The 12,460-nt window shown below is 40.0% G+C and overlaps 1 protein-coding gene across 5 annotated transcripts in view; it reads left to right on the top strand.

Moving 5' to 3' along the window:
• The window catches only part of LOC122550611 (phospholipid-transporting ATPase VD-like), a 223,966-nt gene that overhangs the window by 191,749 nt on the left and 19,757 nt on the right, over window positions 1–12,460 (top strand). For 4 of the 5 annotated variants that reach the window (XM_043691638.1, XM_043691617.1, XM_043691628.1 and 1 more), the window contains 2 exons: window positions 2,011–2,087; window positions 4,084–4,209. In XM_043691638.1, the coding sequence (XP_043547573.1) occupies window positions 2,011–2,087; window positions 4,084–4,209 (203 nt within the window). The remainder of the gene's footprint in view (window positions 1–2,010; window positions 2,088–4,083; window positions 4,210–12,460) is intronic. The other variant, XM_043691647.1, reaches the window with a different exon arrangement.

The following is a 12,460-nucleotide window of genomic DNA, read 5'->3' as shown; positions in this document are numbered from 1 at the left end:
GCTATCCTTAGTAGCCACACACGCAGACAACAAGCAACATGAATTCGACTGGGACAACACTACTATCATAGGGCAAGCCAGACAGAGAACAGCCAGGGAATTCCTAGAGGCATGGCATTCAGCCACAAACTCCATCAACAAACACATCGACCTGGACTCAATATACCAACCACTACAGCGGACAGCTGAAACTGACAACCGGAAGCGGCAGGGACAAACCACTATAAACATCGGAGGAAACATCAAAGAAGCACTTCGCAGGAGGCTCCCAAGCACTGATGATGTCGCCTAGCCAGGGGACGAAATGTTTGCAACAAAAACTTCCAGCTCGGCGAACAGAACCACAACAGTCTCAGTATCCTCAACCACACTTTCCTGCTTTTCCTCTACTACGTGTGATTCCCTTATTTATTAAAAATCTGTCTATATCAGCCCTGACTACAATTAATGATCCAGCATTGACAGTCCTTTGTGGTAAATAATTCCACAAATTCACTGATCTGAGCGAAGAAATTCCTCCTTAACTCTGTCTTAAAAGTGCAAACCGTAGTTCTTAGATTATGCCCTCTGGACCTAAACTGTCCCACAAGGGGAAACAAGTTTTCTGCATCCTACCCTGTCAAGTCCTCAAGAATTTTGTATGTATCTAGAAGATTACCTGTCATTTTTGTGTATTCTAATGAATATAGGCCCAATCTACTCAACCTTTCCTCATGGGATAGTCCCTGCATATCTGGGTTCAGCTTTATGAACCTTCTCTGGACTACCTTCCATGCACAATATCCTTCCTTGGATAAGGGGCTCAAATAAAACAATTGTTCTACTTTGACAAAGTTATTATGTTCAATTTTGGATTTCACACTTTAGGATGAATGTGAAGGCATTAGAGGGGTGCAGAAAAGACTTGGAACAATGATTTCAAGAATGAGTAGCTTCAGACTCGTGATTACATTGGAGATGATGGGCATGTTCTGTAATATGAGAGGAGAATTGATAGTGGTGTTTAATTTCGTGAGAGATCTAGACCATTATTACAAAACTATTGTTGGAATGATCTAGAAAAGGAAGGAGAGGGGATTCACAAAAGAAACAGATGATGACATGAAGAAAATTTTTTTTATTAGTCAATATTGAGAACTATTATGCATTGAATATTGAAACAGATGCTATGGGACACTGAATATTGGTTTCTTCCCAATCCCAGCTTAATCTTTTTCTCGCAAAGCGATGTCACAATATCTGCCAATTGAACATTTTTCATACAATAAACTTATATACAATTTGCAAATTTTAACCCTCATTAACTATACAAATATGTCTGTGAGGTGAATTCCAACAGCAGAAAATCTGAACATCTCAAACCTGTTATTTTTGTTTTGAAGACTTTAGATTTACTTTGTGTATCAAGCTTCCTACTACCCCAACTTGAGCTTAACGTTAGCAACAGACACAGAAGTTTCTGCAAATGCTCAGAAGGTCTGGCAGCATCTGTGAAGAGAAATCAGAGTTAACATTTCAAGCCCGATGACCCTTCCTCAGAATTGAGCTGAACATTGTTTGTGCCCACCGTATTTTCCCTCCCTTACTCATCAAGGCAAGGACTCATGCTGAAATCTATCCATCAACACTGACAGTTCTCTGAATGACCTTACCTTGGCTAAGTTCCCATCTCCCTAACTTCAGTGTCCCATTATCAAGAATAGATCAAATTCTAACTGATCTGCTTTGAATAGCATTGTTCCACCTTGTGCAATACATAGGCCAATGAGCAAGTTAGTCTCTTTTAATCTCCTACACCAGAGTGCTGTTTTTGGAAAATAAAATGACTAAATGAGAAATTATTTACAGAATAAAATGTGTTAAAGGATATCTTTGTTTTGGATTATTGTATTTGGTCATGACAAACATAGCTGCTTCTTTTGAGTCAAATAACTTGTGTTTAGTGCTTCTTAAACTAGTCATTTTTCATCCTTGTTTTAATTTAAAAATTTGTCTTGATTTTTGGTGCAGGTGATGGTGCCAATGATGTCAGTATGATACAGGTGGCTGATGTAGGAATAGGAATTTCTGGTCAGGAAGGGATGCAGGTAAAGCTCTAATAATGTATATCTCTATACATTTGAAAGTAAATATACAACATGTACTCCAAGGATATTTCACAGTTTTCACTTAATGCTGGTTTTAATTGTACTCTTAAGTATGTGTTTTCTAAAGAGTGTAACTGTGTCACGTTGCAAAGCACTATCAACTTGCCTGGATGACTACAGCTCCAACATATCCCTTAAGATGCTTGGTACCATCCATCACCTTCAGTGTTCACTGTCTTGACCAGCAGCACACGGTAGCAGCAGTATGTACCGTTTATAAGGTGCACTGTAGTAACTCGTCTCATTAACCATCTCTTACAATGTCTTCCAAACCTGTGGCAAAAGGACAAAACAAAACCGCAAATGCATGAGGATACCACCACCTGCAAGTTACTCTCTAAGCCACATGCTATTCTGGCTTGAAACAGTATCACCAATCCTTCATTGGTACACAGTCAAAATTCTGGAAGTGCCTTCCTAACAGCTGTGAATTTACCTACACTTCAAGGATTGAGAAGGCAATTTAACACCTCCTTCAGGGTGTGGACAAATGTTGGCCTAGCCTGCAGCACCCACATTGCATGAATGATTTTAAAAAAACACACAAGGACCACACACTTAGCCATTTCAGAACCATTGCAATTCATTTTAGCTTGTCCATAAACTTTAAAAATAATTTAACAAAATGATAACCTTTCTTAAATATTTGCATGTTTGCACAATAAAATTACAAAATCAATGCAAAAATGATTTTGTTACATTTGCATTATTTGGATTATCGTTTTAATCCTAATAACTTTCATACCATTAGCAAATGGCAGTAATATGCAAATCTTGCCAGTTATTGGTGAACCACATAAAGGCTGACTTAAGGTTGCATGAACAAACCTCTGCCTATACATTTTGCCTTCCATACAAAATAATAGAAGGTGAATGCCTCTCAGCACAACTAACTTTGGTCAAAATAAGTTTCATATTTTGACCCACTCCCTGTATTTTGTTACCTGTATAGGTCTTAGTCAAGGAAACGTGACAAGAATATGTATAGTTATGATCTCAGTAGAAACCAGATATTCTTAAAAAGGCTGAAATCACTAAGCTCAGGGGGTTTAACTTGAAATAATTTTACTTCACAATAACTAATTGCATTCAATCTTAAATAGTTAGATTAAATATGTTAAATATGCAATGAACTCAGTTAATGTAATCTCAACTGAACATCCTCACACCATTTTTCTTTAAATTTAACAAATTCCTCTCTCAATAAGCTGAAGTCAAACCTTAACAATTACCACTTGGTTTTCATGTTTTAATAATTTGTATAAAAGTTGCTATTTCTTAGGCTATTTACTTCTGGGAGCATTGTTACTTCAAATGTGTTACAGCAGTCCTGCAATTATAAATGTTCCATTCAGGATACTCCAGTTTAGGTGTTTCTAGTATCTTAAGTGCTGTCACCCTGGTTGGAATCTAGTTAGATTTTTATCATTTTTAACTTTGGAGTTTTATGTCTAAAACGCCTTTTTTTCTCTCTCTCCTTCACTCTCACACAGTCACATGACTTGGGCAATCGCAAAAGCTCAACTTATTCTTTGCAATCCTTCAGTTAAAGATTTTAAACTCTTCTGCCCAGCACACAGCTCTCTCTGTTTGAGAGAGATGTTTATTTTCTCTGCACCCCACTTACTCTGAAGCCTTAAACTAACCATACGGACAAAGAATTATTCCTGACAAGAGCCAACTCAGCTGATAATTAATTAACCCATTGATCCCTTTTGCCTATTCTCTCCCGAACAAGGTTTGTTGTATGGTGATTTATTGGAAGCTGGTTGCTTCTTTATAATTTGAAATCAGATCTTAGTTTTTAAAGTAACCACCACTTCAAAACAAAATGTAGGCTTTCTGCCACAAAAGTAAGTGGGTCATCACAATACAGGGCATTTTTCCTGTGATTATTGACTGATCAGAAATGCTTTCATTGTGTGTTGTTTTGCAGGCAGTAATGTCCAGTGACTTTGCAATTTCTCGATTTAAGCATTTAAAGAAATTGCTGCTGGTCCACGGGCACTGGTGCTACACCCGACTTGCCAATATGATCCTTTATTTCTTCTACAAGAATGTGGTAAGTGTTATTGGCTGAGCTGCCAAAATACTGGCAAGTTTGACTTTTTCATGAAACTGGATAGAAAACAGATTTAGAGTACAGCCTTTAATTTGAAATTTTATTACATTCATTCTGAAACTGGATATGCTAGTAATGTACAGGATGGAAGCTGGAAACGTTCCTGATATCGTCACCAGGTATTACATCTTGGTGGATATGGACTTGGTTTGATACTCTTTCAGTTTATGCCCTATTGTACAAACATCACCTCTCTATTCATAACTTTGTGTTAGGTTGATTAGGAAATTTCCATAATTTTCAATTTTGCCACAGCATATTTTACTTTTATCCTTGCTTCAATGTATACTCTCAGCAACCATACATATTTATAGTTCTTTGCAGATCATTTTGAAATGATTGATTTGCTTTGTGTCTTGTGTTGTTATTTAAACTATTTTTCCAAGAACATATCAATTGAAGTTGTGTTTTGGATTGAATTTAATAATCTTCTCTCAATTAACGTGCTTTTAAGGAACCTGTGGTTTGCAATTGCTGAGAAAAATAGTACATTTCACAGCAAGAATTTGTATACTGGTTTTAAACTTCTCTCAGCAGGTTAAGGATGGGAGATGAGATCATACAAAGGGCGGCATGGTGGCTCAGTGGTTAGCACTGTTGCCTCACAGCACCAGGATCCCAGATTCGATTCCAGCTTTGGACGATTGTCTGTGTGGAGTTTTTACATTCTCCCTGTACATTCTCCCTGTTTGTACATTTACTCCGGGTGCTCCAGTTTCCTCCCACAGTCCAAAGATGTGCAGGTCAGGTGAATTAACCATACTAAATTGCCCATAGCGTTAGGTGCATTAGTCAGAGGGAAATGGGTCTGAATGGGTTACTCTTCAGAGGGTCCATGTGGACTGGTTGGGTCGAAGGGCCTGTTTCCATACTGTAGAGAATCTAATCATCTAATTTAAAATACAGAGGACCGCCTGCTTGCGCCGCCCAACCTTTCCCCTCAACTTTACCAGCAGTGAGGTGCATCTTCTATCTATCTCTCTGAGACCTCCCCAGAGGTGCTGAACTGTGAAATAGTGAGAAGCATAGTGGCTGGGTGGGGGGGCCCCTTCCACTTTTACTCTCTCTGAGTTTGAATTTGCTGTTCTTTGTTTATTAAATCAAGGCATTGCTGGTAAGGCTGCAAATTTACTGTCCATCCTGAATTGTCCTTGAACTGATTGGCCTCTTCAGAGATCATTTAGGAGTCCACCACATTATCGTGAATCTGAAACCACATATAGACCAAATTGGGCTTGGACAGCAGAACTCCTTTCTAAACGGATATTAATGAACATAGAAACATAAGAAATAAGGGGAAGAGAAGGATGTTCAGTCAGTCAAGCTTGTTCTACCGTTCAACATGATCATATCTAATTCTCCATCTCAATGCCATACCCAACCCCCCTCCACAAAAAGGACTTTACCACTTCAACTTCTAGAAATCTATTTATTTCTTAAACCTATTCAGTGATTTGCCCTCCATAGCCATCTGGGGTTGAGAATTCCACAATTTCACCACCAAGTGAAAAAAAATTTCCTCATCTTAGTCTGAAATGATCTACCATGGGAACAGTCTATTTGGTCCTGTCCGGATTTTATATTTCAAAGAGCTGTCCCCACCCCATTTTTCTTGTAAATTTCAACGAGTACAAACCCTGACCAAATCTCTCCTCATACAACAAACCTGCCATCTCAAGAATCAGTCTGGTGAATCTTCACTGCACTCCCTCAGTGGCAAGCCTATCTTTTCTTAGGTAAGGAGGTCCAAACTGCATATAACACATCTCACCAAGATCCTGTACAGCTTCAGTAAGACATCCTAAATCCCAGTAGTCAAACCCTCTTGCAGTGAAGGTCAATATACTATTTTCCTTCCTAACTGTTTAATACACCTGTATGCTTGCTTTCGACACCAACACAGCGATTGTAGCATTGGCTTCCAGCTCCAGAAGTCGCTGTTGCGTACAAACGTTGGAGGCTTGTGCAGCCAGAACAAAATTAAAGGGAACCACTGTACCACAAGGCGAAAAAACCACTTGGTATCTACCTTGTAAAGCCCCATCATTGCAATCATGTCATACCTGTTTTCAACTATTTGTGCTATTAATTCATCCACTTTATTGTGAATCAAGCAATGAACAAAGAGCAATAATCTCATCGAAAGGACCTGAATAATTGATTTGCAACCAAGTTCAAGGTTTACCCGACCATTCCCGTAGATGTGGGGGATCTGCTGGCACGAAGTTTTATTGTTGTTGGCACTCTACGCATTGCCCCACCAACATGGCTATGTCTGCATCCAGGCATGCATGAGGCATAACTTCTCATCAACCTCTTCATTGGAGCATCCCGGATGGCCCTAGTGGAGTTCAGCCGGTATTTGATGGTGACCTTTGCTCAGGACAATCACTTTGCTCCCCATATCAATATGCCATCCTTTGCCATGAGCTGATATCTCTTGGGTTCAAAAGGTTTTCAGTTCTAGTTATGACCGCCCTTTGATTTCCCCCAATGCCACCAGTTGTTTCAGTTTTGAAAGGACTAGATTTTTCTGCGTAGAATGTCTAATATTGTCAGCTGTGACTAGAAGTGTGTCCATAAAATTTAATACCACTACAGATTCTTCCATAGAGGTACCACTGATGGTGCATCTGCCATTGGGAGGCAACTCAATGCATCCATATTAGCTACACAGCCTACTGGATGGTGTTATAACTTATAATTAAAAGTACTTAATATTAGGACCACATTCAGCAGTGGGTTCTAAGTTACGAGTATCACTGCCTTGTCTTCTTTAAGCAGATCAAGTAAGGGTTGTGATCCATGATTGTCACAAATTTTTATCCATAAAGGTATTGGTGGAACTTTGTGGCAGGTATGACCACCAATCCTCCTTTCTCTCACTACATTTATGATCTGCATTAGCCAAAGTCCTGGATGCATATGCTATTGGATGTTCCTCTCCATTGGACCACCTACTAATATTACTTTAGTGACGTACAGGGAGGCGTCACATATCAATATCAGATCTTTCTTGGGATCATAGTTTTCAACACCTTAGAGGATGATAACTGTTTCTTTACTTGACTGAAAGCTAAGGCTTGCCTACCTGACCATCTCCAAGGCTGACTGTTTTTTTAGGAGTTGAGACAAAAGTGCCAGGGTAGAGGCCAGGTTATGTGTGAACATCCCATAATAATTTACCAGCCCAAGAAATGACCTAAGCACCTGGATGAAGGTGGGGGCCAGAGCACCTTTGATCACCCTCACTTTGCCTTCCAATAGTTGTAACCTAGTCTTGTCAATTCTGTGTTCCAAGTAGGTCACTTGCAGGGGCCTAGAACACATTTTTCCCTTCTTAGGCATATGCCCACTTTGGAAAAACACATTAGGATTATGTCCAAATTTTCTAAGTGTTCCTTACTAGTTTTCCCTGTTACTAGATTGTCATCTAGGTAAATGATGACCTGAGGTAGACCTTGCAAGATGTTCTCCATCATCTGCCAAAAAATTGAACAGCTGACAATACCTCAGATGGCAGTCTTGTACATAGGTACAAGCCCTTATGGGGATTAATTGTAGCATACATTTGGGAATCCTCATCATAACACAATTGCAAGTAGGCGTGGCTCATGTCCAGCTTTGTGAGGGACAGCCCCTTGCCAATTTTGCACGTAAGTCCCCTATCCAAAGGATTGGGTATTTTTCCAGCCGTGAAAAGCAAACTGACCTGTTAGGCATCAAAAGTAGTATGACTGGTGTTGTCCATTCTGCAAATTGGAACAGTTTGATAATTGCTTCACTCTCCAGCCTTCTGATTTCTGTCTTTACCTTTGCTCATAAGGCAAATGGCACTGGCAAGCCTTGCAGAATCGTGGAATTGCTTTGTGGTCAATATGCAAGGTGGCCTTGGCTTCTCTGAGTCCATGGACCTACCTGAAAGACTTTAGGGTATTTAATTGGGACTTCACTCAGACAGCCATTTCCTCATTGGCCAGTTTACATCAATCTCTCACAACCAATGTCTTTCCATCTAGCTTGGTCTGAGCCTTTTACTACAATCACTGGTAAACTGAACCAGCTGCTTTTCATAAGAAATCCAAACTGAAGTTGTACTGTTAATCTGTAAAGTATCCCCAGTATAGATTCTCAGCCTGGCCCGAGGTCTTGCATGCACCGAAGGGCTGGGGTCTGTTGTGAATTTTGTTAAAAACCATTTCTGCAATCACTAATTCAGCCGTGCTGGCATCAACATCCATTAGCACCAGATTACCACTTAACCAGATATTTATTTTGATTGATTCTGATTCTGATGTTGCTAAGCAATTTAACTTGCAAATCAGATGTAGGTGGACTTTCCAGGATATGAATTTGCTGTTTACCTTCCTGGATATTAGCTTATGAGTTATCTTACTCAATTTAGGTTGGGTAGGACTTTTTAGCTGTCTCAAGTCCCCATTCCAATCGGGATCCTGAAGAAGATTTTAGCCATTTGGCCAAGGCTTGGCTTTGTTTTGGAGTTTTGCTGTGGGTCAACCTAGAGTCTGTGATCAAGATACGTCATGAGTGTGGCTGTGCAATTGCATGCTCCCCAAGCTCAGTCATACTGACAAGGGTGTCCACTTTTATCGGAATGCCCTACAACTTACATGATCCACTTGCCACTTTTTCCAATGGTAAGCCCAGTTATTCGGCCTGTTTGAAATCTAGTTGGGCTTCAGCTAGTAGGCATTTTTGCATAATTATGTCATTAACTCCACGTACCAAATGGTGTCTAAGCATCTCATTAAGGGTTTACCCAAACCTAGTCAAAAGTTCAGTTTATGGATTCCACTGGTTCTTGAATTGCCAAGTAAAAAGGATAGCATCTCAGAATTAGAGGAAGCTTGGAGTCGTAATTTTGCTTAACGATATCTCAATTCTTGGGAAGGTTTTAGTATTTCGTGCTTCAAGGAAAGCTAATCTCCTAATAACAGAAAAGCTCTGGCTCCACAGGCTGACAGGAAATTGCTCATAGCTTTTCATCTGCCACAATGTCGTTTGCCCAGAAAAAATATCACATTCTTTCCACATAGTGGGCCCCTACTCAACGGCAGGGTCAAATGAGTCAGCTTCCCAAACAAAGACATGATGTAAGAAATGCTTACCCCAACTGTGTGTCTGCATTTGTCTGTACGGGTTTACGTAGGGTTAGATTTACAAGTCACAGTTACAAGTTGATAATTGTCTGTGCTTAGAGCTGATTTATTGCTAATAAATAGTAGTTTCTTGTTAAGTACAGAAGTCTGGTCAATAGTTTCTTTTTTTACCTGAGTTCATCAAACAGGAAGCTTGGGGCCTCTGGGTAATTTGATTAACTCTTTAACTTTTGTGATGATTCCTGAAAAAATGGGACTTGAGTATCAGCCCATTCGCCTAAATAGAACATGAGAGCTTTCAGGACACCACTCCTCTTCTTAGTCATGTTGCTTGTACCAACATAGATCATGATCTCTGGTTGTTCTCCTTGCACCTTCACAATTCTCCTTTTCTTAAAAAATGGTTTTCCTTGACTCTGACACCAGAGAGGAAACATACCATCTTGTTGTCACATCTATGGCTGCAGAAACATTTTTTTTCCTTACAATAGAATCTTCTACCACTTTTGCTTTCCCAATGCCACGAAATTGTCTCTCAGGGCCTTCACCTGAGAAGCCATCTCCTTCCTAAATGTCCAAAACTGAAATCTGAGAGTGAGATGGCTTCTAATCGGATAAACATATGGATGAAAATAGCATAGTGTAGGATAAATAGACTTCAGATTGGTTCCACAGGTTGGTGCAACATCGAGGGCCAAAGGGCCTGTACTGCGCTGTAATGTTCTATGTTCTATGGCTCCAGGGTATATCTGGTCCATTTGCCTAGTACTTCTACTCTGTCTGGCAGTCACGAATCTCTTTCTGCCTGTAAAGTCTTTGTCCACAGTCTGACCATATTGCTGTGCATGCTATTCAACCTTGTGGATACTCCACAGTGATTCTATTTGCTACCGCAGACCTGAAATGAGGGATTCCCAGTTGCTACATCTAGTAACAACTCCTTGTATACATGGTCACCCAGAACAGTGAAAATATCTCTGCTTCTCCATACCATATAGAAATAGCTTTCAGCTCGTTCAGCTGCCTTTGACTAACCCTTAAATTACTGTCTTTCCATTTAGACTGGTAGAGTCATACAGTGCAGAAGAAGCCTTTCCATTCATCAAATCTGTACCAACCTCTCTATACTAAATGACTATAGTATATATGCTACCCCTAGTAAAGATGAGTAAATATAAACCAGGAGCCTTAACTTATCTCTTTTACTTTAAACACTCTTAAGCTAAACTAAAGAACAATTTTTACTTTAAAAGATAAACATTAGAAAAACCTAGCCTTATTACAAAGGCTGCCACTTGTTTCATGCCATCTCCCAATCCCACTTGATGAGCATTATGTTTCAGCCACGATGCCACTGTTGAACATTTTCAAACTCTTTGCCTTTGTGCAGCTTTTCAACACCTGTTCACCTTGAGGCTGAAAATAGAGAAAGGGAAGAAAAAAGTGCTCCACCCGCCCCTCCCCAAACTCCCCTCTCACCAATTCGCAGTCATTCTACTCTGACCGCAGCACTTACTATCAAGACAATTAATTGTTTAACAGTCACCATTACTGAGACGACTACTAAATTTCTGAATAATGAATTTAATTTAAATTTGACCTGCCATGGTGCAATTTGAATTCATGTCGCCACAGTATCAGCATGGACTGCTTGATTACTAGTCCAGTGACATTAGTGTTACGCCACCATATTCCTTGCAAATGTTCTTCCAATTTGATTAGCAGTCAGTCACCATTAAGAGCTTTTCTTCTGCTTAACAGACTCCCCATCTGATACTTTAGCAAGGGGTCAGAAACCATGGTGCTCCATAAAGTCCAACACTGTGATTTTGTGTCTATTTCAAAAGCTGATGTTACGATGCAAGTACAAATTTCATGACTGTGTAATTATAGTACAGGCAGTCCCGGGGTTGCAAATAGGTTCAGTTCTGGAGTCCATTCACAAGTTGAATTGAATGTAAGTCAGACACAATAAAGGACAATGTAAAGCAACCATTTGTAAATACAGGAGATGTTCGTTGGTTGGGTCTTTAAAACTACATTCCTGTATGGGATTGTGATCATAGTATGAGTGTTTGTAAGCCAGTTGTTTGTACATTGGGGGGGACCCTCGTATATTTTACAAAGAAGGCACATGAACTTCTAAAATGGGCTTAGCAGCTTAAATGTGGCTGTCAGGAGACTCATGACTATCTACATTAATTCTCTTCACTATCAGCTACAAAAGGATCTATCCATAACTCAATTAACATGGTGTCCTTTCAAAAAGTATGAAAATTCAAAACTTGCTGAAGAAAATCAGGAGAGTAAAAGCACTCCCATTAGGGATTCAGCGTAACTGAATTTGCTTTTGGGGCAATAATTCATCAAACGTTAACATTGCAGCTGTTTTAAGTGTGATCTGTACAAAGCCGTCAAGACAAAACTCCAAGATGTCTTTTTAGAGTCATAGATATGTACAGCATGGAAACAGACCCTTTGGTCCAACCTGTCCATGCCAACCAGATATCCCAACCCAATCTATTCCCATCTGCCAGTACCCAGCCCATATCCCTCCAAACCCTTCCTATTCATATACCCATTCGAATGCCTCTTAAATGTTGCAATTGTATCAGCCTCCACCACATCATCTGGCAGCTCATTCCATACACGTACCACCCTCTGCGTGAAAACGTTGCCCCACTGGTCTCTTTTATATCTTTCTCCTCTCACCCTAAACCTATGCCCTCTAGCTCTAGACTCCCCGATCCCAAGGAAAAGACTTTGTCTATTTATCCTATCCATGCCCCTCATAATTTTGTAAACCTCTATAAGGTCACCCCTCAGCCTCCGACGCTCCAGGGAAAACAGCCCCAGCCTGTTCAGCCTCTCCCTACAGCTCAAATCCTCCAACCCTGGCAGCATTCTTGTTAATCTTTTCTGAATCCTTTCAAGTTTCACAACATCTCTTCGATAGGAAGGAGACCAGAATTGCACGCAATATTCCAACAGTGGCCTAACCAGTGTCCTATACAGCCACAACATGACCTCCCAACTCCTGTACTCAATACTCTGACCAATAAAGGAAAGCA

This window comes from Chiloscyllium plagiosum, chromosome 1 (genome assembly GCF_004010195.1).
Source record: "Chiloscyllium plagiosum isolate BGI_BamShark_2017 chromosome 1, ASM401019v2, whole genome shotgun sequence".
Classification (NCBI taxonomy): Eukaryota; Metazoa; Chordata; class Chondrichthyes; order Orectolobiformes; family Hemiscylliidae; genus Chiloscyllium; species Chiloscyllium plagiosum.
This window is presented reverse-complemented; position numbering and strand designations above follow the sequence as displayed.